At 49.3% G+C, this 24,898-nt stretch overlaps 1 protein-coding gene across 1 annotated transcript in view; it reads left to right on the top strand.

Moving 5' to 3' along the window:
• The first annotated feature begins 4,904 nt into the window (after positions 1–4,904).
• ANKRD42 (ankyrin repeat domain 42) overlaps positions 4,905–24,898 on the top strand; it is a 106,500-nt gene continuing 86,506 nt past the window's right edge. The window contains exons 1-3 of the mRNA XM_063951339.1: positions 4,905–5,223; positions 13,060–13,226; positions 24,522–24,629. Of these exons, the coding sequence (XP_063807409.1) occupies positions 5,196–5,223; positions 13,060–13,226; positions 24,522–24,629 (303 nt within the window). The 5' untranslated portion in view covers positions 4,905–5,195. The remainder of the gene's footprint in view (positions 5,224–13,059; positions 13,227–24,521; positions 24,630–24,898) is intronic.

Genomic DNA, 24,898 nt, shown 5'->3' on the forward strand with positions numbered 1-24,898 from the left:
CTTGGTCCACCAACCCTGAAAAGAGTGTTGCTCCAACACCGTGCCCCATCCCCTCAGGCTGGCGTCTGTTGTCAGCAGGACCCAGGCGGGGATCCGAAAGGGACGGCCCCTGCTTGATTGCTGGTCCTGAAGCCACCAGGTCAGCTACAGATGAACCTCCGGAGTCAAAGTGATCATATGAGACCTGATCCAGTGAGGTAGGCCGTCCCACTTGGAAAAGGATTAACCTCTGCAGAGGGCGGGAATGAAATTGAGCGTTCTTCACCATGTCGATTGTCAACACCATTAGGCCAAGTACTTGCAACGCCGAGTGTAACGACACTCCGTTTCAGGAAAGGAAGTATCTCATCCTGTCCTGAAGTTTCAGGACTTTCTTCGGAGATAGGAACAGATGTTGACTGTGAGTGTCCAGGAGTGCAACCAGGTTCACCATGCTCTGAGCTGGGACCAGAGAGGATTTCTTCCAGTTGATGAGCTACCCGTGGGCTAGTAGGAAGCTTACCGTCAGTTGTATGACTGAAGAGGACATTGTGGGAGTTTGCCAGGATCAGCAGGTCATCTAGATACACCAGGATCCCGATTCCCTGACAACGGAAAATTCGCCATCATTACGGCCATGACCTTGGTAAAAATCAGAGGAGCCGCAGCCAGTCCAAATAACAGAGCCTGCAACTGATAGTGTAGGTTGCCAGTAGTAAACCGCAGATACTGCTGATGACTTGGCAATAGGTATATGCAAGTACGCAACCTGTATATTTAGGGATACCTTACAGTCTCCGGGTTCCAGCGCCAATTGAACTTGGACACTCTCACAAACTTGTTTAGTGATTTGAAGTTGAGAATAGGCCGGAAGGACCCATTCGGCTTCGGTACTAGAAACAGGGTCAAGACATGACCACTGCCTCTACGGGACAGAGGTACCGGCACTACCACTCCTGTATCCAGGAGAGAACTCACAACCTGCTGCGAAGCTTGCGCCTTTAACTGAACGGAGGGTATGACTGCGGCGCAAAACTGGCGAGACTGCGTACCCTTGAGAAATAACTTCTCACACCCATGCATCTGAAGTGGTCTTTAACCAGACCTGGGTGAACTGCAGAAGTCGGGCTCCCACCTAAGGGGAGACCCATCCAGTCATGTGGCAGGCTTGTCTTGTTTAGACGCAGGCTGACGGGTCGCCCAGGACTGCTTTGTCTTGAGCTAAGTGGTTATGGGAGCACGAGATTGTCTCGGGTATGCCTAACCTTTTGCTTTCCCTTGAGCCCGAAAGGAACGAAAAGTGGTACCTTTTGCCTTCTGTGCAGAAGGATTATTATTTAGGAGGAAGGCAGTCTTAGCAGCCACCAGTTCAGACTCAATTTAATTTAGGTCTTCTCCAACTAAAGTGTCTCCCTGAAAAGGGGGGTACTTCCAAAGGTCTTTTTGGAGTCCAGGTCCACCTTCCATGACCTCAACCACAGAATACGGCTAGCCAGGACAGACATAGTCCACTCCTTGACCGCTAACAAACCCGCCTCAGAGGACGCCTCCTGTATGTATAAGTGGCGGTGGTAATGTGAGACAGGTATTGTCTGGGTAATGACAGATATATCGTCAGGCAGCTCTTCCTCTGTTGCCTGAACCCATGCTTTGATACCTTTAGCAGCCCAAGAGGCAGCAATAGTGGGTCTATGTCCAGCACCTGTAAGGGAGTAAATAGATTTCATGCATCACCTCCACACGGTTATCTGTCGTTTCTTTTCAGAGAAGTGACAGTGGTGACAGGCACAGTGAATGATACCACTAGGCGGGTGACATAAGAATCCGCCGGCGGTGAATTTTCCCACTTGTTACATAAATCTGCAGGGGGAGGATAGCGAGTCAAGGCCCGTTTAGAGCGAGAGAGAGGGGGAACTTTTTCCCTGGATTAGCCCAGGGTTCCTGCCTGTTCACCAAATGGGTAGACTGGGGTAACAGATCTTTAATTACCTTCTGCCTTTTAAACATATCAGTTTTCGTAGTGACAGTACTGGATTCCTCATCATCAGTGTTTTGTAGGATTTGCTTAATAAAAACCACTAGAGCAGGAACATCAATCTGTAATTCAGGGTCCTTGTCAGAAACGCCTGATTCAGTGTCTGACCAGACAGTACCCTCGTCTTCAGATGAAACATCTGAGAGATTCATGGATTAGGAGGAAGTAGTCCGTTTAGGTAACCCAGAGACACGGGAATGACCTGGGGTAGAGTTTCGTCTGACCAAGGAATGAGTAAACTGCAACTGGTTAGACAAATCATCCGCCCAAGGCGGATTCATCACAGGGACAATTTGAGGCTGTAATGGCACAGGTGGTCCCATAGGGGGTGTTAGGCGTTCCACTAGAGTACCCAGTAGGTCTGAGAACGCAGCCCAGTATGGCTCCTGATTGGGTACAGGAGCTGCGGATTGACTGAGGGATGTATGACACAGAGTACACAGACCATCATACACAGATTCCCCCTCAGGTAAATCTGTGGTGTATTCTCTGCATGATGCAGGAGCGTCCCCAGATTTCCCGCCCTTTCTGTTAGACATTGTACACAAATGCAACACAGAGCGTATTAGTACGCTGAAGCCAGACACAATATAATACCTGCGAATAAATCCAGAATTATGTGACAGAGTACACAGTAGAATACACTTAATAGGTAAATAGTGTGACGCACAATATAAACGACCCTGACGTACCTAGTCCCTTAGGGTACAGAATATGGGGGGTCATTCCGAGTTGTTCGCTCGCAAGCGGATTTTAGCAGATTTGCTCATGCTAAGCCGCCGCCTACTGGGAGTGAATCTTAGCATCTTAAAATTGCGAACGAAGTATTCGCAATATTGCGATTACACACCTCGTAGCAGTTTCTGAGTAGCTTCAGACTTACTCGGCATCTGCGATCATTTCAGTGCTTGTCGTTCCTGGTTTGACGTCACAAACACACCCAGCGTTCGCCCAGACACTCCCCCGTTTCTCCGGCCACTCCTGCGTTTTTTCCGGAAACGGTAGCGTTTTTTCCCACACGCCCATAAAACGGCCTGTTTCCGCCCAGTAACACCCATTTCCTGTCAATCACATTACGTTCGCCAGAACGATGAAAATGCCGTGAGTAAAATTCCTAAGTGCATAGCAAATTTACTTGGCGCAGTCGCAGTGCGGACATTGCGCATTAAGCGGAAAATCGCTGCGATGCGAAGATTTTTACCGAGCGAACAACTCGGAATGACCCCCATAGTGATAGATTTTCTGGGAAACACTGAAAGTGAAACCTTACAGCAGAAACAGTCACACACAGTCACATTAGCAATGCAGATTATTATATGACAATAAAACTGCACTGAACTAATATATGCCTACACAGGGTAACCTGCCCACCGCTACCTCCTGACATAACTGCAGCAATGGGGGATGGGCGAACACACACGCGCAACATTCACTCTGCCGCCTGTCACATCTACAGCGGAGAGTGCTGCAGCTCTCCTCACTTAGAAAGGCGGCCAATAGAGGTGTGGATGCAGGCGGTGCGCCCGCAGGACAAATGCGCTGTGTGCTAAGCATTGTCTGCCCACCCCTAGTTACAGACCTGCTGCCCGCATAACTGCTTCCTCACCCCATCACTCCCCCTCCCCAATACACTGTACATTTACAAACACTGCACATACAAATACTGCATGCAAACACACACACTGTACACATATACACACTGCACACATGCAAACACACACACTGCACACATCCAAACACTACTCACATCCAAACACACACACTGCACACACATCCATACACACATCCAAGCACTGCACACATCCAACCACTGGTCACATCCAAACACACACACTGCACACATCCAACCACTGGTCACATCCAAACACACACACTGCACACATCCAACCACTGGTCACATCCAAACACACACACTGCACACATCCAAATACTGCACACATCCAACCACACACACTGCACACATCCAAATACTGCACACATCCAACCACTGGTCACATCCAAACACACACACTGCACACACATCCATACACACATCCAAACACACACACTGCACACATCCAACCACTGCTCACATACAAACACACACACTGCACACATCCAACCACTGGTCACATCCAACCACACACACTGTACACATCCAAATACTGCTCACATCCAAACACACACACTGCACACATCCAGATACTGCTCACATCCAAACACACACACTGCACACATCCAAACACACACACACTACACACATCCAAACACTGCTCACATCCAAACACACACACTGCACACATCCAACCACTGGTCACATCCAAACACACACACTGCTCACATCCAAACACACACATATACACACTGCACACATCAAAACACTGCTCACATCCAAACACACACACATACTATACACTGCTCACACCCAAACACACTCACACTGCACACATCCAAATATTGCTCACATCCAAACACACACACATCCATACACACATCCAAATATTGCTCACATCCAAACACATCCATACACTGCACACACATACACACTGCTCACATCCAAACACACACACTCCACACATATACACACTGTACGCATCCAAACACACTGCTCACATCCAAGCACACATATACACACGGTATGCATCCAAACACACACTGCACAAACATACATACATACACTGCACACATATACACACTACACATACATACACTGCACACATACATACACTGCACACACATACTATACATACATACACACCATACACTGCACACATATATACACACTGTACACAAACAAACACTGCACACATACACATGGCTCACATCACAAACAGCCCCGGGGATCTTCAGCAGCAGCTCCATCTTTCTCTCTAACAGCAGCTGCACTAGCCCCCGCCCCCCTGGGTCCGGTGTAGCTTCGCCCACTGCTCACATCACAGAACCCTCTCCCTCCCGGTCTCTCCTGGCGGGCGTCGGGAGGGAGAGAGAGAGAGGAGTAGGGTCCAGCCTGATGTACCCCATGTGCCAGTGGCGTCCCCAGCGGGAAATCCGCCACTACCTGCCTCAACCTCCAGCGCTCGTACTGGAAAGCTCCACTGTCCAGCATGGCGGCCGCGCTCACATTGGCTCGTCACGTGCTCCAAGCCGTCAGCAATCGCCATGGTGACGGCTAAACAAAACTAAAACCCAAGGAGCAGCGAACATGCCGGCGGCGGCGGCTTCTGCGGAGGGTGAGTGCCAGCATGCTGGTTCCCTGCCTCCATCACCCTGTCACACATGTATCATACTGCGCCTGATATCACACACGTGCCTCTTCCCAGCGGCTGTGGAACTACAGGTCTCAGCATGCAGGCAGATCATGCTGCTGGGTCTTGTAGTACCACCACAGCTGGAGAGACACGGGATGTTCTGATTTTCTGTATATGCATGTTATATGTGTAATGACCCCCTCCTGCATTCTTTGGGGTCAATTCAATAAGGGGCGACGCACCACTGTACGTCGCCACAGTGTATAGCTGCCACACATGTGCTTATTACAGTACTGTCAGAATTGTGGATTTTCCCGTGCACTCCATGGCAATGTAGATCGAGGTGACGTGCCATTCCAGAATGGCGCATCGCCGGCATCACCCCTAATGGAATTGACTACTTGCAAGTTAACAACATTGCATTGCAAGACTTATACGTGAATTCGGAGCTGTCAGGTCTGTTATTTACAAATTGTGAAATATAATTGCTGCCATAAAGTTAATGCATGGTGCACGGTTACATAGTAATCAGTAGTAATCAATATTCTAACAAAAGACATATAACACATCATAGTAAGAATAGAAAATAATATACATGCGCTCCAATGTACCGGGGATAACAGCAATCCAATGTACCAAGTATAACAGCAATCCAATGTACCGGGGATAACAGCAATCCAATGTACTGGGGATAACAGCAATCCAATGTACTGGGGATAACAGCAATCCAATGTACAGGGGATAACAGCAATTCAATGTACCGGTGAGAACAGCAATCCAGTGTACCGGGGATAACAGCAATCCAGTGTACCGGGGATAACAGCATTCCAATGTACAGGGGATAACAACATTCCAATGTATCGGGTATAACAGCATTCCAATGTACAGGGGATAACAGCATTCCAATGTACAGGGGATAACAGCAGTCCAATGTATCAGGGATAACAGCAATCCAATGCAAGCCATCACTGCATCCACAGTGTTTGTCCCAATGAACTTCAAGCCAATCAGGGCTTTTTATGAAGGCTGAACTGAAGGATTAAAACAGGAAACAGCTCTAAACAAGTCTAATTTAGCACTTTAAACCCATCAGTACCTGCCACCGACATACCGCCAGTTCGTAATTCCACCCGAGTGTTGATATAAAAGCTGTAGGGAATATACAGTAAATGCTGTGTCTGACGCCAGTCTTTGGGCTTGATTCTAAAGCCCCATGCTCACTACCCGATCCCTGCCGACGCCGACATAGGCATTGGTGGGGACCTGGCAGGTGGGGGAAGGGGGGCATCAGCAAGTGCATACATGCAGTAGGGACAGACAGCGGCGACGGGGGGGGAACGACGGCGCTGTCATTAACGAGGACCTCTCTCCTCTTTACATGTTCAGACGAGGGAGGGGGTCGCGTCGTTAACGACATTTAGTGTACACACTGGACAAGATTGTGAAAGATCTCGCTCAGATTGGCACTTATGAGCGAGATCTTTCACTTTCTCGTCTGGTGTGTATGAGCCTTTAGTATCACATAATGTCGATGTTGGACGCAGTTCAGCATCTTTATCTACTGCGGCCAGATCCCCGTGCGCACAGTCTCATTTGCTTTTGAGATTCAAGATCACAGAAATGTCTTAAAATTACATAGTTACATAGTTAGTTAGGTTAAAAAGAGGCAAAATGCCCATCGGGTTCAACCTGTATTCTGTGTTAAGCTGTTCATATAGTAAAGCACCTGCTGAAGTAATGGTTTGGTACCAATTGACAACTATGATTGTTATCACTCCCAGACAGTAATGTCACTATGTTAAAAGCTATAACCCTGGATACTTTTTTCCAGTTAAAAGAGATCTTTCATCTTATGGGGATATTATGGGACTGTCGCAGGCATATCACTAAAGTGGCTGCGGACTCAGACGCGTAATCACTTACTGTGGAAGCCAGACTCAGGGAGAATCTGCGCCTGGTATATTTTCAGTGGTGCGACTGTTATTTGCATCTAAAGATGCACCAATCAGTCTAAAAACACTGACAATGGGTGTCTCAGCCCTTGCGCATACAGACGCACGGCCGTACACCAGGGAAGGGCTTGTACCGACACATATATAAAGTAGCAGTTGCACCATCCAAAACTATCAGAACCCTGCTTTGTGTTTCCCAGTGATAAAAGTTCTTAGTTATGGCAATAATTTACAGTATATTGATGTTTTCTCTAACGTCCTAAGTGGATGCTGGGGACTCCGTAAGGACCATGGGGGGGTAGCGGCTCCGCAGGAGACTGGGCACAAAAGTAAAGCTTTAGAACTACCTGGTGTGCACTGGCTCCTCCCCCCATGACCCTCCTCCAAGCCTCAGTTAGATTTTTGTGCCCGAACGAGAAGGGTGCACACTAGGTGGCTCTCCTGAGCTGCTTAGTGAAAAGTTTAGTTTTAGGTTTTTTATGTTCAGTGAGACCTGCTGGCAACAGGCTCACTGCATCGAGGGACTAAGGGGAGAAGAAGCGAACTCACCTGCGTGCAGGATGGATTGGCTTCTTAGGCTACTGGACATTAGCTCCAGAGGGACGATCACAGGCCCAGCCATGGATAGGTCCCAGAGCCGCGCCGCCGGCCCCCTTACAGAGCCAGAAGACAGAAGAGGTCCGGAAAATCGGCGGCAGAAGACGTCCTGTCTTCAACAAGGTAGCGCACAGCACTGCAGCTGTGCGCCATTGCTCTCAGCACACTTCACACTCCGGTCACTGAGGGTGCAGGGCGCTGGGGGGGGGGGGGGCGCCCTGAGACGCCATAAAAACACCTTGGATGGCAAAAAAAATGCATCACATATAGCTCCTGGGCTATATGGATGAATTTAACCCCTGCCAGAATACACAGAAAAACGGGAGATAAGGCCGCCGAGAAGGGGGCGGAGCCTATCTCCTCAGCACACTGGCGCCATTTTCACTCACAGCTCCGTTGGAGGGAAGCTCCCTGGCTCTCCCCTGCAGTCACTACACTACAGAAAGGGTTAAAAAAGAGAGGGGGGTACTAATTACGCGCAGTATTAAAAATACAGCAGCTATAAGGGGAAAAACACTTATATAAGGTTATCCCTGTATATATATAGCGCTCTGGTGTGTGCTGGCAAACTCTCCCTCTGTCTCCCCAAAGGGCTAGTGGGGTCCTGTCCTCTATCAGAGCATTCCCTGTGTGTGTGCTGTGTGTCGGTACGTTTGTGTCGACATGTATGAGGAGAAAAATGACGTGGAGACGGAGCAGATTGCCTGTAATAGTGATGTCACCCCCTAGGGGGTCGACACCTGAGTGGATGAACTGTTGGAAGGAATTACGTGACAGTGTCAGCTCTGTATAAAAGACAGTGGTTGACATGAGACAGCCGGCTACTCAGCTTGTGCCTGTCCAGACGTCTCATAGGCCGTCAGGGGCTCTAAAGCGCCCGTTACCTCAGATGGCAGATATAGACGCCGACACGGATACTGACTCCAGTGTCGACGGTGAAGAGACAAATGTGACTTCCAGTAGGGCCACACGTTACATGATTGAGGCAATGAAAAATGTTTTACACATTTCTGATAATACGAGTACCACCAAAAAGGGGTATTATGTTCGGTGAGGAAAAACTACCTGTAGTTTTCCTGAATCTGAGAAATTAAATGAGGTGTGTGATGATGCGTGGGTTTCCCCCGATAACAACTGATTTCTAAAATGTTATTGGCATTATATCCTTTCCCGCCAGAGGTTAGGGTGCGTTGGGAAACACCCCCTAGGGTGGATAAAGCGCTCACACGCTTGTAAGAACAAGGGCTCTTCCCTCTCCTGAGATGGCCGCCCTTAAGGATCCTGCTGATAGAAAGCAGGAGGGTATCCTAAAATGTATTTACACACATACTGGTGTTATACTGCGACCAGCAATCGCCTCAGCCTGGATGGGCAGTGCTGGGTTGGCGTGGTCGGATTCCCTGACTGAAAATATTGATACCCTAGATAGGGACAGTATATTATTGCCTATAGAGCATTTAAAAGATGCATTTCTATATATGCGTGATGCACAGCGGAATATTTGCCGACTGGCATCAAGTCTAAGTGCGTTGTCCATTTCTGCCAGTAGAGGGTTATGGACACGACAGTGGTCAGGTGATGCGGATTCCAAACGGCATTTGGAAGTATTGCCTTATTAAGGGGAGGAGTTATTTGGGGTCGGTCTTTCAGACCTGGTGGCCACGGCAACAGCTGGGAAATCCACGTTTGTACCCCAGGTCGCCTCTCAACATAAGAAGACGCCGTATTATCAGGCGCAGTCTTTTCGTGGGCAAGCGGGCAAAAGGTTCCTCATTTCTGCCCCGTGACAGAGGGAGAGGAAAAAGGCTGCAGAAATCAGCCAGTTCCCAGGAACAAAAGCCCTCTCCCGCCTCTGCCAAGCCCTCAGTATGACGCTGGGGCTTTACAAGCAGAATAAGGCACGGTGGGGGCCCGTCTCAATGAATTTCAGCGCGCAGTGGGCTCACTCGCAAGTAGACCCCTGGATCCTTCAGGTGATATCTCAGGGGTACAAATTGGAATTCGAGACGTCTCCCCCTCGCCGTTTCCTAAAGTCGGCTTTACCGATGTCTCCTTCTGACAGGGAGGCAGTTTTGGAAGCCATTCACAAGCTGTATTCCCAGCAGGTGATAATCAAGGTACCCCTCCTGCAACAGGGAACGGGGTATTATTCCACACTGTTGTGGTACCGAAGCCGGACGGCTCGGTGAGACCGATTCTAAATCTAAAATCTTGAACACTTACATACGGAGGTTCAAATTCAAGATTGAGTCACTCAGAGCAGTGATTGCGAACCTGGAAGAAGGGGACTACATGATGTCTCGGGACATCAAGGATGCTTACCTTCATGTCCCAATTTACCCTTCTCACCAAGGGTACCTCAGGTTTATGGTACAGAACTGTCACTATCAGTTTCAGACGCTGCCGTATGGATGGTCCACGGCACCCCGGGTCTTTACCAAGGTAATGGCCGAAATGATGATACTCCTTCGAAGGAAGGGAATTTTAGTTATCCCTTACTTGGACGATTCCCTGATAAGGGTAAGATCCAGGGAACAGTTGGAGGTCGGTGTAGCACTATCTCAGGTAGTGTTGCGGCAGCACGATTGGATTCTCAATATTCCAAAATCGCAGCTGATTCCGACGACTCGTCTTCTGTTCCTAGGGATGATCCTGGACACAGTCCAGAAAAAGGTGTTTCTCCCGGAGGAGAAAGTCAGGGAGTTATCCAAGCTAGTCGGGAACCTCCTATAACCGAGCCAAGTCTCAGTACATCAATGAAATGGTTCTGGGAAAAATGGTGGCTTCCTACGACGCAATCCCATTCGGCAGATTCCACGCGAGAACTTTCCAGTGGGACCTGCTGGACAAATGGTCCGGGTCGCATCTTCAGATGCATCAGCGGATAACCCTGTCACCAAGCACAAGGGTGTCTCTCCTGTGGTGGTTGCAGAGTGCTCATCTTCTAGAGGGCCGCACATTCAGGACTGGGTCCTGGTGACCACGGATGCCAGCCTGCGAGGCTGGGGAGCAGTCACACAGGGAAGGAATTTCCAGAGCTTATGGTCAAGCCTGGAGACATCACTTCACATAAATATCCTGAAGCTAAGGGCCATTTACAATGCTCTAAGCTCAGCAAGACCTCTGCTTCAAGGTCACCCGGAGTTGATCCATTCGGACAACATCACGGCAGTCACCCACGTAAACAGACAGGGTGACACAAGAATCAGGGGGGCAATGGCAGAAGCTGCAAGGATTCTTCGCTGGGCGGAAAATCATGTGATAGCACTGTCAGCAGTATTCATTCCGGGAGTGGACAACTGGGAAGCAGACTTCCTCAGCAGACACGACCTCCACCCGGGAGAGTGGGGACTTCACCCAGAAGTCTTCCACATGTTTATAAAACTCGACAAGTATTGCGCCAGGTCAAGGGACCATCAGGCAATAGCTGTGGACGCTCTGGTAACACAGTGGGTGTACCAGTTAGTGTATGTGTTCCCTCCTCTGCCTCTCATACCCAAGGTACTGAGAATTATAAGATGGAGAGGAGTAAGCACTATATTCATGGCTCCGGATTGGCCAAGAAGGACTTGGTAACCGGAACTTCAAGAGATGCTCACGGAGGATCCGTGGCCTCTACCTCTAAGAAGGGACCTGCTCCAGCAAGGACCCTGTCTGTTCCAAGACTTACCGCGGCTGCGTTTGACGGCATGGCGGTTGAACGCCGGATCCTGAAGGAGAAAGGCATTCCGGATGAAGTCATTCCTATCCTGATCAAAGCCAGGAAAGATATAACCGCAAAACATTATCACCGCATTTGGCGAAAATATGTTGCGTGGTGCGAGGCCAGTAAGGCCCCGACGGAGGAATTTTTCAACTAGGTCGATTCCTACATTTCCTGCAAACAGGAGTGTCTATGGGCCTGAAATGGGAGTCCATTAAGGTTCAAATTTCGGCCCTGTCAATTTTCTTCCAAAAAAGAACTAGCTTCAGTCCCTGAAGTTCAGACGTTTGTGAAAGGGGTACTGTATATACAGCCTCCTTTTGTACCTCCAGTGGCACCTTGGGATCTAAATGTAGTTTTTGGGTTCCAAAAGTCACATTGGTTTGAACCACTTAAATATGTGGAGTTAAAATATCTCACATGGAAAGTGGTCATGCTGTTGGCCCTGGCCTGGGCCAGGTGCGTGTCAGAATTGGCGGCTTTATCCTGTAAAAGCCCTCATCTGATTTTCCATTCGGACAGGGCGGAATTGAGGACTTGTCCTCAGTTTCTCCCTAAGGTGGTTTTCAGCGTTTCACCTGAATAAACCTATTGTGGTGCCTGCGGCTACTAGGGACTTGGAGGACTCCAAGTTGCTAGACGTTGTCAGAGCCCTGGAAAAATAGGTTTCCAGGACGGCGGGAGTCAGAAAATCTGACTCGTTGTTTATTCTGTATGCACCCAACAAGCTGGGTGCTCCTGCTTCTAAGCAGACTATTGCTCGTTGGATTTGTAGTACAATTCAGCTTGCACATTCTGTGGCAGGCCTGCCACAGCCAAAATCTGTAAAAGTCCATTCCACAAGGAAGGTGGGCTCATCTTGGGCGGCTGCCCGAGGGGTCTCGGCTTTACAACTTTGCCGAGCAGCTACTTGGTCAGGAGCAAATACGTTTGTAAAATTCTACAAATTTGATACCCTGGCTGAGGAGGACCTGGAGTTCTCTCATTTGGTGCTGCAGAGTCATCCGCACTCTCCCGCCCGTTTGGGAGCTTTGGTATAATCCCCATGGTCCTTACGGAGTCCCCAGCATCCACTTAGGACGTTAGAGAAAATAAGAATTTACTTACCGATAATTCTATTTCTCGTAGTCCGTAGTGGATGCTGGGCGCCCATCCCAAGTGCGGATTGTCTGCAATACTGGTACATAGTTATTGTTACCAAAAAATCGGGTTATTGCTGTAGTGAGCCATCTTTTCTAGAGGCTCCTCTGTTATCATGCTGTTAACTGGGTTTAGATCACAAGTTATATGGTGTGATTGGTGTGGCTGGTATGAGTCTTACCCGGGATTCAAAATCCTTCCTTATTGTGTACGCTCGTCCGGGCACAGTATCCTAACTGAGGCTTGGAGGAGGGTCATGGGGGGAGGAGCCAGTGCACACCAGGTAGTTCTAAAGCTTTACTTTTGTGCCCAGTCTCCTGCGGAGCCGCTACCCCCCCATGGTCCTTACGGAGTCCCCAGTATCCACTACGGACTACGAGAAATAGAATTATCGGTAAGTAAATTCTTATTTAAACATATATTTAGCTGTGGTGCAGAAGAAGAGGAGTTACTGCAGCATTCATGAAGCAGTGAAGTGCGGAGATGTGGAACAGCTGGCCGTGATGGTGAAGAACGGGGCGCACGTTAATGAGGTGGATCCCATCCACAAATTTACTCCCCTGCACTGGGCTGCACACTCGGGAAGCCTGGAGGTAAGTGCCAACATGTCACCGCTGGTGAGAATCTAGATTCAGATTAAGGGGGAAATTTACTAAGCAGTGATAAGAGCGGAGAAGTGAGCCAGTGGAGAAGTTGCCCATGACAACCAATCAGCACTGAAGTAACATCTATAATTTGCATAGTATAAAATTATACAGAGCTGCTGATTGGTTGATGGGGAAACTTCTCCATTGGCTCACTACTCTGCTCTTATCACTGCTTAGTAAATGTCCCCCCAAAAGCTCCATGAAAAATGGCCACCCAGTAGCCTAGTTGTGGGGCCCCATACCTACCATCCCAACTGTGCCAGAGAGAGTATGGCAAGGTTGTAGGCTGCTTATCCAACAGCTTCCTGTTGACATCCCTCACTGCGCCAATCCAAGTGTCTGTGAGTCCTCCAACAGTGAGCAGGACATGCCCCATAAAAAACTGATTTCTACCTCTAATCTGGGGCACCGAACATAGGGCCTAATTCAGACCTGATGGCTGCTGTGCGCTTTTGCAGCAGTCCGCGATCAGATAGCCGCCGCCCATACAGAGTGAAAACCCGCCCCGTGCAAGTGTGCAAATGCATGTGTACACCGTGCAAAAACTTTGCAAGACAGCGGACAGCTGCAAATCCGTTCGCAACTCACTCACCATAGAATGATTTTTCCAGTCTGTGCAGTCTGTGCGCAGCCCAGGACTTACTCCTACAGTGCGATACAAACAGGCTGATCGGGGCCGGAGCTGACGTCACACACCCTCCCTGAACACGCTTGGGAGCGCCTGCATTTTTCCAGACACTCCCAGAAAACAGCCAGTTACCACCCCCAAAAATAGGCTTCCTGTCAATCACCTTGCGTACGCCTAGCGATCAAAATTTCGCACCATTGTGTCGCTGTTTGGGCTCATGCGTGCGCATTGCGATGCATGCGCAGTCATTCGTCAGGTCTGAATTAGGCCCATAGATCCTTACAGTACTCTTTTTGTCTTTCTTCTATCAAGTACATTACCTACAGCCACAGGCGCCGATTCCGTGGGTGCTCCCGGGCCCGATAACCCACGGGCCGCGAGGAGCACCCACGGAAGCAGCCGCTGCCCCAGTAGAGCTAGCCGCTGCTGCCCCCGCAGCCTCCGCAGTAGATTGAGACGCAATGGCGGCTGCGGAAGCGATTCTGTACCATAGCAATGTAAAAAAATCAACCAAAAATGTCCACTGCCGAGGAGGAGACAAACACTAGAGGTGACATTTGACCTCTAGCGCCTGTCTCCTCGACGGCGGACATTTTAAGAGGGTGTTTTTTACACTGCTATGGTACAGAAGTTCTTCTGCATCCCACAGCGCGTCTCAATCTACTGCGGAGGCTAGCAGTAACCACTGATGCCCACATCCATAACTTTACTGGGGCAGCGGCCAGGATATACCTGGCAACACGTAGGAAACCGCTGGCAACACGTAGGAAACCGCTGGCAACGCACTGGAGACCCCTAGCAACACGCATGAAACCCCTGGCAACGCACAGGACACCCCTAGCATGAAACCCATGGCAATGCACCGGAGGCCCCTAGCAATGTAAGTGGCATTATTGTGTGTGGGCATAAAATGGTGTCAGGGCCATAACTGTGTGTATCATAATATGTAATTGGCATTACATTGTGTGGCATAATGCATAATGGGTGTTACGGTGTGTAGCATAACGTGTAATAGACATTACGGTGTGTGGCATAATGTGTAATAGACATTACAGTGTGTGCCATATTGTGTAATGGCTATGGGCATTACGGTGTGTAGTCTAATGTGTAATAGACATTACGGTGTGGCATATTGCATAATGGGCATTACGGTGTGTGGCATATTGTGTAATAGGTATTATGATGTGTGGCATATTGTGTAATGGACATTATGGTGTGTGGCATATTGTGTAATAGGTATTATGGTGTGTGGCATATTGCGTAATGGGCATTACGGTGTGTGGCATATTGCATAATGGGCATTACGGTGTGTGGCATACTGTGTAATAGGTATTATGGTGTGTGGCATATTGTATAATGGGCATTACGGTGTGTGGCATATTGCGTAATGGGCATTACGGTGTGTGGCATACTGTGTAATAGGTATTATGGTGTGTGGCATATTGTATAATGGGCATTACGGTGTGTGGCATAATGTGTAATGGGCATTACGGTGTGTTGCATAATGTGTAATGGGCATTATGGTGTGCTGCATAATGTGTAATGGGCATTACAGTGTGTTGCATAATGGGCATTACGGTGTGTGGCATAATGTGTAATGGGCATTATGGTGTGCTGCATAATGTGTAATGGGCATTACAGTGTGTTGCATAATGTGTAATGGGCATTATGGTGTATTGCATAATGTGTAATGGGCATTATGGTGTGCTGCATAATGTGTAATGGGCATTATGGTGTGCTGCATAATGTGTAATGGGCATTACGGTGTGTTGCATAATGTGTAATGGGCATTATGGTGTGCTGCATAATGTGTAATGGGCATTAGTCATTGCCGCAGCCGCCCGTTCATTCCCGCAGCCGCCTCCCGCCGAGCACCCACCAGCAAAAATATAAATCGGCACCTATGCCCGAAGCTACTGTAATAAATGCTACATTAAGCAGTGTTCGCAAAAACGCGCTATAGCGCGTATTTTACCCGATAACCGATGGTGGGGACCCGAAAATAAAAAAACACTGGGTCCATTAGGACGCGCTCTGGCCAATCAGCAGCGCTGTGCTGTCAATTAGCTTCCTTCTCCAACGGCAGAGAAAGGGGATCAGACAGAATAGGAGGGGACATTACCTGCTGCTGTCCGGGGCTGGCCTGACACAGATCCCTGCGTGTCAGTTATGCAGGATCTCGGCGGCAGCTCTGATTTCCGGCATCTCCATGTCTTGTGGGAGCTGCAGGCGGCGAGAGGTGAGGTGGCGGCGAGAGGGAGGAAAGGAGACGAGGGGACGAAAAAAACAACTGAGGTAACCCCCCACTAGTTCCCCCCCGTCTTCACGGGAACGTGGTCATTTGGCGCACTGCTGTTGCCATGACAGTGTCATAGCAGCCGCGGGGAGAGGCAGGAGCCCGTTCCTCATGGTGTTGCAGCTCTCCCCAGCCTCCGGTGTACAATGACGCGGGGGCACTTGATATGTCAGAATGATAGGCTTTCATTTCAGAGCAGCCGCGTCAGGGTCGGAGATGGACTCACCAGCAAGTGAGTGACCCTGAGCTCTTTGCTCTATGAGGGGACGCTGCCTTCTGTCTATCTGCTAAGGAGAAGGTCTACGGGAGGGATAGCAATTAGGAGTTAGACTCGCTCCTTCATCCCCTCTACGGTGTCCACCCTCTAACCTGCCGCTCTATTCTAAACTGATCCCTCCTGTTCCTTCTCCTCCATCGTCACCCCAATTCTAATTTGCCCCCCTCCTTCCACTCAACCCTCCTTGTGCCCTCATTCTGAGTTGGGGCTAAAGTGCTAGCGGTCAGAATACCGACCGCGGCATCCCACTGTATAGAATACCTACCTCCCTCCTTTCCCGCAGCCTAAACCCCCCTCCTCGCAGCCTATATCAAACCACCCGTTCCCACAGCTTAAACCTAATTCCCCCTGGCCAAATGTGATCGGGATGCCGGCGCCGACCTTCTGACAAGTGATTCCAGTGTCGCAATATTGACAGCCGGCTTCCCAACTGCCAGGATCTTGACCAGTTCCCCTTGTTCTACCCTTTTCGAGCTACACAGGAGTTGGGAAGTTATCCTGCAGGGATAATTCTAATGTTAATCTGTAGTGTACTGCAGTGATTTAGTGTAGTGGATTGTATAGGGAGGGGGATATAGGGGGTTATTCCGACCTGATTGCACGCTAGCTGTTTTTTGCAGCGCTGCGATCAGATAGTCGCCGCCTATAGGGGAGTGTATTTTTGCTTTGCAAGCATGCGATCGCATGTGCAGCTGAGCGGAACAAAAAAGTTTTGTGCAGTTTCTGAGTAGCTCAGAACTTACTCAGCCGCTGCGATCACTTCAGCCTGTCCGGTCCCGGAATTGACGTCAGACACCCGCCCTGCAAATGCTTGGACACGCCTGCGATTTTCCAACCACTCCTAGAAAATGGTCAGTTGCCACCCACAAACGCCTTCTTCCTGTCAATGTTCTTGCGTTCGGCTGTGCGAATGGATTCTTCGTTAAATCCATCGCTCAGTAACGATCCGCTTTGCACCCATACGACGCGCCTGGGCATTGCGGAGCATACGCAGTTCTGACCTGATCGCAGCGCAGCGAAAAAATCTAGCGGGCGATCAGGTCGGAATGACCCCCATAGCGTAGTGATGTAGTTCAGCATATGGTGGGGATGTAATGATGTAGTGCAGCACATAGAGGGGAATGTAGTGTAGTCGTGATGTAGTGCAGTGTATGGGAGGATGCAGTGTGGCATATAGGGTAATGTAGTGCAGTTAAGTAGTGTAATAATGTAGTGCAGAAATGTTGTGTAGTAATGTAGTGCAGCATATAGAGGGACATGATGTAGTGCAGGAAAGTAGTGTAGCGTATAGGGGGACTGTAGTGCAGTGATGTATGCAGGGAGGAATGTAGCACAGCAACGTTGTGTAGTGGAGAACATGTTGCTGTGGATGCAGCATGTCCATTAGGCAATGGGTGCATTTAGGGCACACAAGGGGCATGTGGGGTAAACACGTCTGTGGAGTGAGCAAAGCCCCGGCACTCTGCAGCCATGTCTTATTTTTCTTTAGCTTGGGTAGGGGGAGGCGGGTCACCTGGGTGGTGTATATACTTTATGTGCAGTGTCGCTATAGATGGGGACGTCTGATGAGCATTTTAGGGTTATGTAGAGTGATCTAATGCCAGGACACGTGGAGAGGCTGAGCTGTATTAACAGGGAATTTAGAGAGGTCTGATAGCCATTTAACAGATTTAGCAGCAATAATTTATGATGGGACCCAAAAACAATGAAGAGGGACCCAAAATTGTAAAAATGATGGGTCCCTGGGACCCACATAATTTTCATTCCAGCGCGATCACTGTTAAGTTTGTTTACCTGGTTCATTACAGTTTTAAATCCATTGATCAAACCCACCGATTATCAGTGGCCTAATCTGGGTTTTCCGTTTTTCATTTAAATATCCGGCTGGAAATCGGCCATTTAATTGGTGCATTTTGCCCTGGGTGGTATGGAAGCCCTGAGGTGTAGGGATAGACTATTGAAGAGTTTGGATAGATCTTTTGGATCAGTATGGGATCAATACTTGTTAATCGATACAAAGCAATCATTTTCAGGGGATAATCCATCTCTCCTTTTCTCTTATGTCCTAGAGGATGCTGGGGACTCCGTAAGGACCATGGGGTATGGACGGGCTCCGCAGGAGACATGGGCACTATAAAGAACTTTAAAATGGGTGTGCACTGGCTCCTCCCTCTATGCCCCTCCTCCAGACCTCAGTTAGATCCTGTGCCCAGAGGAGACTGGGTGCACTACAGGGGAGCTCTCCTGAGTTTCTCTGAAAAAGAACTTTGTTAGGTTTTTTATTTTCAGGGAGCCTGCTGGCAACAGGCTCCCTGCGTCGTGGGACTGAGGAGAGAGAAGCAGACCTACTTAAGTGATAGGCTCTGCGGCCATTGCTCCCACACACACTACACACACTAGCGGGCACTGATGGGTGCAGGGCGCAGGGGGGGCGCCCTGGGCAGCAATAAAACCTCTGTATCTGGCATAGACACTGCGGAGGCAGTAATTCTTTATATCCCCCGCCAGTTTTAAATATTTTGAGCGAGACCGAAGCCCGCCGCCAGAGGGGGTGGAGCTTGGTCCCTCAGCACTAACCAGCGCCATTTTCTCCACAGAGATCTGCAGAGAAGCTGGCTCCCTGGACTCTCCCCTGCTGAACATGGTGACACAGGGCTGAAAAGAGAAGGGGGGGGGGGGGGCACTTGTAAGGCACAGTGAGTGTATTACACAGTACTCTAATATAAAAGCGCTGTTATCTGGGACATTATTTTCCAGTGTCAGTTGGCGCTGGGTGTGTGCTGGCATACTCTCTCTTTGTCTCTCCAAAGGGCATTATTGGGGAACTGTCTCCTTATAACTATATCCCTGTGTGTGTGGGGGTGTCGGTAAGAGTGTGTCGGCATGTCTGAGGCGGAAGGCTCAGCTAAGGAGGAGGTGGAGCAGATGATTGTGGTGTCGCCGTCGGCAACGCCGACTCATGATTGGATGGACATGTGGAATGTTTTAAATGCAAATGTGACCATATTACATAAGAGATTGGACAAAGCAGAGTCCAGGGAAAGAGCAGGGAGTCAATCCACGGCTTCGGCTGGGTTACCGGGCCCTTCTGGGTCTCAAAAACGTCCCCTATCCCAGATAGCAGACACTGATACCGACACGGACTCTGACTCCAGTGTCGACTACGATGAAGCGAGGTTGCACCCGAGGGTGGCAAAAAGTATTCATGATATGATTATTGCAATAAAAGGGGTTTTGCATATCACAGATGACCCCTCGGTCCCTGACACGAGGGTGCGCATGTATAAGGAAAAGAAACCTGAGGTAACCTTTCCCCCATCCCATGAACTTAACGAGTTATTTGAAAAGGCTTGGGAAACTCCTGATAAAAAACTGCAGATTCCCAAGAGGATTCTTATGGCATATCCTTTCCCTGCACGGGACAGGGTACGTTGGGAATCCTCACCCAGGGTGGACAAGGCTTTAACACGCCTGTCCAAGAAAGTGGCGCTACCGTCTCCGGACACGGCAGCCCTCAAAGATCCTGCTGATCGCAGGCAGGAAACTACTTTAAAGTCTATTTATGCGCATACAGGTGCTTTGCTCAGACCGGCAATAGCATCGTCATGGGTGTGTAGTGCAGTTGCAGCTTGGACAGATACCTTGTCAGCTGACCTTGATACCCTAGATAGGGATACCATTTTATTAACCTTAGGCCACATTAAAGACGCAGTCTTATATATGAGGGATGCTCAAAGAGACGTTGGGCTGCTGGGGTCGAGAGCCAACGCCATGGCGGTTTCTGCTAGGCGCGCCCTGTGGACTCGCCAATGGACGGGTGATGCTGACTCAAAGAAACATATGGAGGTTTTGCCATACAAAGGTGAAGTTTTATTTGGGGAAGGTCTCGCGGACCTGGTTGCCACAGCTACCGCGGGTAAATCTACCTTTTTGCCTTTTGTTCCCCCACAGCAAAAGAAAACTCCACAGTATCAGATGCAGTCCTTTCAGTCGCTTAAGTCCAGAAGAGGTCGGGGCTCATCTTTCCTCGCCAGAGGTAAGGGTAGAGGGAAAAGAATGCCTGCTACGGCTAGTTCCCAGGAGCAGAAGTCCTTCCCGGCTTCTACTAAATCCACCGCATGACGCTGGGGCTCCACTGAGGGAGTCCGCACCGGTGGGGGCACATCTTCGACTCTTCAGCCAGGTCTGTGTTCTGTCAGACGTGGATCCTTGGGCGATGGATATTGTATCCCAAGGCTACAAACTGGAATTCGAAGAGGTGCCCCCTCGCCGATTTTTCAAGTCGGCCTTGCCAGCTTCTCCCCCAGAGAGGGAAGTAGTGTTCGCTGCAATTCAAAAGCTGTATCAACAGCAAGTGATTGTCAAGGTTCCCCTAGTCCAACAGGGGAAACGGTACTATTCGACCCTGTTCGTGGTCCCGAAGCCGGATGGTTCGGTCAGACCCATTTTAAATCTAAAATCCCTAAACCTGTACTTGAAAGAGTTCAAATTCAAGATGGAATCGCTTCGGGCTGTGATCTCCAGTCTGGAAGGGGGGGATTTTATGGTGTCACTCGACATAAAGGATGCATACCTTCTTGTCCCCATATATCCTCCTCATCAGGCGTACCTGAGATTCGCAGTACAGGACTGTCATTAACAGTTTCAGACGTTGCCGTTTGGGCTTTCCACGGCCCCGAGGATTTTCACCAAGATGATGGCGGAGATGATGGTGCTCCTGCGCAGGCAGGGAGTCACAATTATCCCATACTTAGACGATCTCCTGATAAAGGCAAGATCGAGAGATCAGTTGCAGAAGAGCGTGTCGCTCTCCCTGAGAGTGCTACAACAACACGGTTGGATTCTCAATCTGCCAAAGTCACAATTGATTCCAACGACTCGACTATCATTCCTAGGCATGATTCTGGACACGGAACAGAAGAGGGTTTTTCTCCCGATGGAAAAAGCCCAGGACCTCCAGAACATGGTCAGAGACTTGCTAAAACCAAAAAGAGTGTCTGTTCATCAATGCACTCGAGTTCTGGGGAAAATGGTGGCAGCCTACGAGGCCATCCCCTTCGGCAAGGTTTCATGCAAGGATGTTTCAGTGGGACCTCCTGGACAAGTGGTCCGGGTCCCATCTACTAATACATCAGAAGATAAGCCTATCCCCCCGGGCCAGGGTGTCTCTCCTGTGGTGGCTGCAAAGTGCTCACCTTCTAGAGGGTCGCAGGTTCGGCATTCTGGACTGGGTTCTGGTGACCACGGACGTGAGCCTCCGAGGATGGGGAGCAGTCACACAAGGAAGAAATTTTCAGGGGCTATGGTCAAGCCAGGAGGCTTGTCTACACATCAACGTACTGGAATAGAGAGCCATATACAACGGCCTACGACAGGTGGAGGATCTTCTTCGCGACCTACCGGTTCTGATTCAATCGGACAACGTCATAGCCGTGGCTCATGTAAACCGCCAAGGCGGGACAAGGAGCAGAGTGGCAATGGCGGAAGCCACCAGGATTCTTCGCTGGGCGGAAAATCACGTAAGAGCTCTGTCAGCGGTCTTCATTCCGGGAGTGGACAACTGGGAAGCAGACTTCCTCAGCAGACACGATCTCCATCCAGGAGAGTGGGGACTTCATCAAGAAGTTTTTACAGATATAACAAGTCTTTGGGGAATTTCTCACATAGACATGATGGCGTCACGCCTCAACAAGAAGCTTCGGAGGTATTGTGCCAGGTCAAGGGACCCTCAGGCAGTAGCGGTGGACGCGTTGGTGACACCTTGGGTGTTCCAGTCGGTCTATGTGTTCCCCCCTCTTCCTCTCATCTCAAAAATATTGAGAATCATAAGACAAAAAAGAGTGAAAACAATACTCATTGTTCCAGATTGGCCTCGAAGGGCCTGGTATTCAGATCTTCAGGAGATGCTCACAGAAGATCCATGGCCTCTTCCTCTCAGGGAGGACCTGTTACAACAGGGGCCCTGCGTGTTCCAAGACTTACCGCGGTTACGTTTGACGGCATGGCGGTTGAACGCCGAATCCTAGCTGGGAAAGGTATTCCGGAGGAAGTCATCCCTACTCTGATAAAGGCTAGGAAGGAGGTGACGGCAAAACATTATCACCGTATCTGGAGGAAGTTTCTTGGTGTGAAGCCAAGATTGCTCCTACGGAAGATTTCCATCTGGGCCGTTTTCTCCACTTTCTACAGACAGGAGTGGATATGGGCCTAAAATTAGGCTCCATTAAGGTACAGATTTCGGCCCTATCTATTTTCTTTCAGAAGGAATTGGCTTCTCTCCCAGAAGTCCAGACTTTTGTAAAGGGAGTACTGCACATCCAGCCTTCTTTTGTGCCCCCAGTGGCACCTCGGACCTTAACGTGGTGTTACGGTTCCTGAAGTCTCACTGGTTTGAACCTCTTCAAACGGTTGAATTTAAATTTCTCACTTGGAAGGTGCTCATGTTGTTGGCCTTGGCATCTGCAAGGCGGGTGTCCGAATTGGCGGCCTTGTCTCACAAGAGCCCCTATTTGACCTTCCATGTGGATAGAGCAGAGTTGAGGACTCGTCCTCAATTTTTGCCTAAGGTGGTTTCTTCATTTCATATGAACCAACCTATTGTGGTGCCTGTGGCTACGAGTGACTTGGAGGATTCCAAGTGACTCCAGTGGATGTAGTCAGGGCCTTAAAAATCTATGTAGCCAGGAAGGCTCGGGTTAGGAAAACAGAAGCACTGTTTGTCCTGTATGCAGCCAACAAAGTTGGCGCTCCTGCTTCGAAGCAGACTATTGATCGCTGGATCTGTAACACGATTCAGCAGGCTCATTCTACGGCAGGATTGCCGTTAACAAATTCGGTAAAGGCCCATTTCACTAGGAAGGTGGCCTCTTCTTATGCGGCTGCCCGTGGCGTCTCGGCTTTACAGCTTTGCCGAGCAGCTACCTGGTCAGGTTCAAACACTTTTGCAAAGTTCTATAAGTTTGATACCCTGGCTGATGAGGACCTTGCGTTTGCTCAGTCGGTGCTGCAGAGTCGTCCGCACTCTCCCGCCCGGTCTGGAGTTTTGGTATAAACCCCATGGTCCTTATGGAGTCCCCATCATCCTTTAGGACGTAAGAGAAAATAAGATTTAAACCTACCGGTAAATCTTTTTCTCCTAGTCCGTAGAGGATGCTGGGCGCCCGTCCCAGTGCGGACAAAATCTGCAAGGCTTGTATATAGTTGTTGCTTACATAAGTGTTATGTTACAGTTGAGATCAGTCTTTAGCTGATACTGTTTTGTGTTCATACTGTTAACTGGTTCGTATATCCATGTTATACGGTGTGGATGGTGTGGACTGGTGTGAATCTTGCCCTTAGATTAACAAAATCCTTTCCTCGTATTGTCCATCTCCTCTGGGCACAGTTTCTCTAACTGAGGTCTGGAGGAGGGGCATAGAGGGAGGAGCCAGTGCACACTCATTCTAAAGTTCTTTATAGTGCCCATGTCTCCTGCGGAGCCCGTCTATTCCCCATGGTCCTTACGGAGTCCTCAGCATCATCTACGGACTAGGAGAAAAAGATTTACCGGTAGGTTTAAAATCTTATTTTCTGTCTCGTTGCTAATGCGACCATGTGCATTGCAGCCCCCTGTCATTTACAGAACGCAGCAGAACACTTCTCTAACAGTGCGATTATCCAGCTGTGCCTTTATCGATTGGAAATCTGTCCAGGAGCGAATCCTAGCTAACAGTATATCCGATATATAATGCCCATCCTTAGCCTGAGTATAGTCACGCCTGATTGAATAACCAAGTTATCACTACATACTGTGCATCATTGCAGGCAGCAAATGTTGAATTTAGCAACGGGTCACTTATATGAAAACTCAGGCTCCGTGGCATCACACACGTGCAATCTGGGATGTATAACCTTGCCCCGCTTAATGTAAATGGTCCCCATTACCCCATATCATGTACAGTAGGAAGATTGTTAATATCATATAGCATATATTGCACTGTTCCTATTGCACACTGAATACACTGCTGATCTGGTTCATTTACTATGGGTTATTCTTCTTAGTGTCTTCACTGGCTGCTGTGGCACGGAGCAGACATCACTGGTGTAACAACAAGAGGATGGACGGCAGCGCATTTATCTGCTATCAGAGGCCAAGACGCATGCATGCAGGTACGGAGCCAGCCGATAGCACAGGGGATGTGATAACATAATCCAGTGCCGCATAACATGAGAGTACCTGTTCTACAGCATTACCCCTTCCCGCTGCGGTTGCAAGGAGCCGGGCGCACTGCAATGGATAAACAAAGTAAACTACAGCCCTTGCAAGGGCTGCTGGGAACTGTAGTTTATTTTCAGTTTCTGCACTGCAGTGCGGCCAGCTCCTTACAGTAAAGAAACTGAAAATAAACTACAGTTCCCAGCAGCCCTTGCAAGGGCTG

The sequence above is a fragment of the Pseudophryne corroboree genome, chromosome 2 (genome assembly GCF_028390025.1).
Source record: "Pseudophryne corroboree isolate aPseCor3 chromosome 2, aPseCor3.hap2, whole genome shotgun sequence".
Taxonomy (NCBI): domain Eukaryota; kingdom Metazoa; phylum Chordata; class Amphibia; order Anura; family Myobatrachidae; genus Pseudophryne; species Pseudophryne corroboree.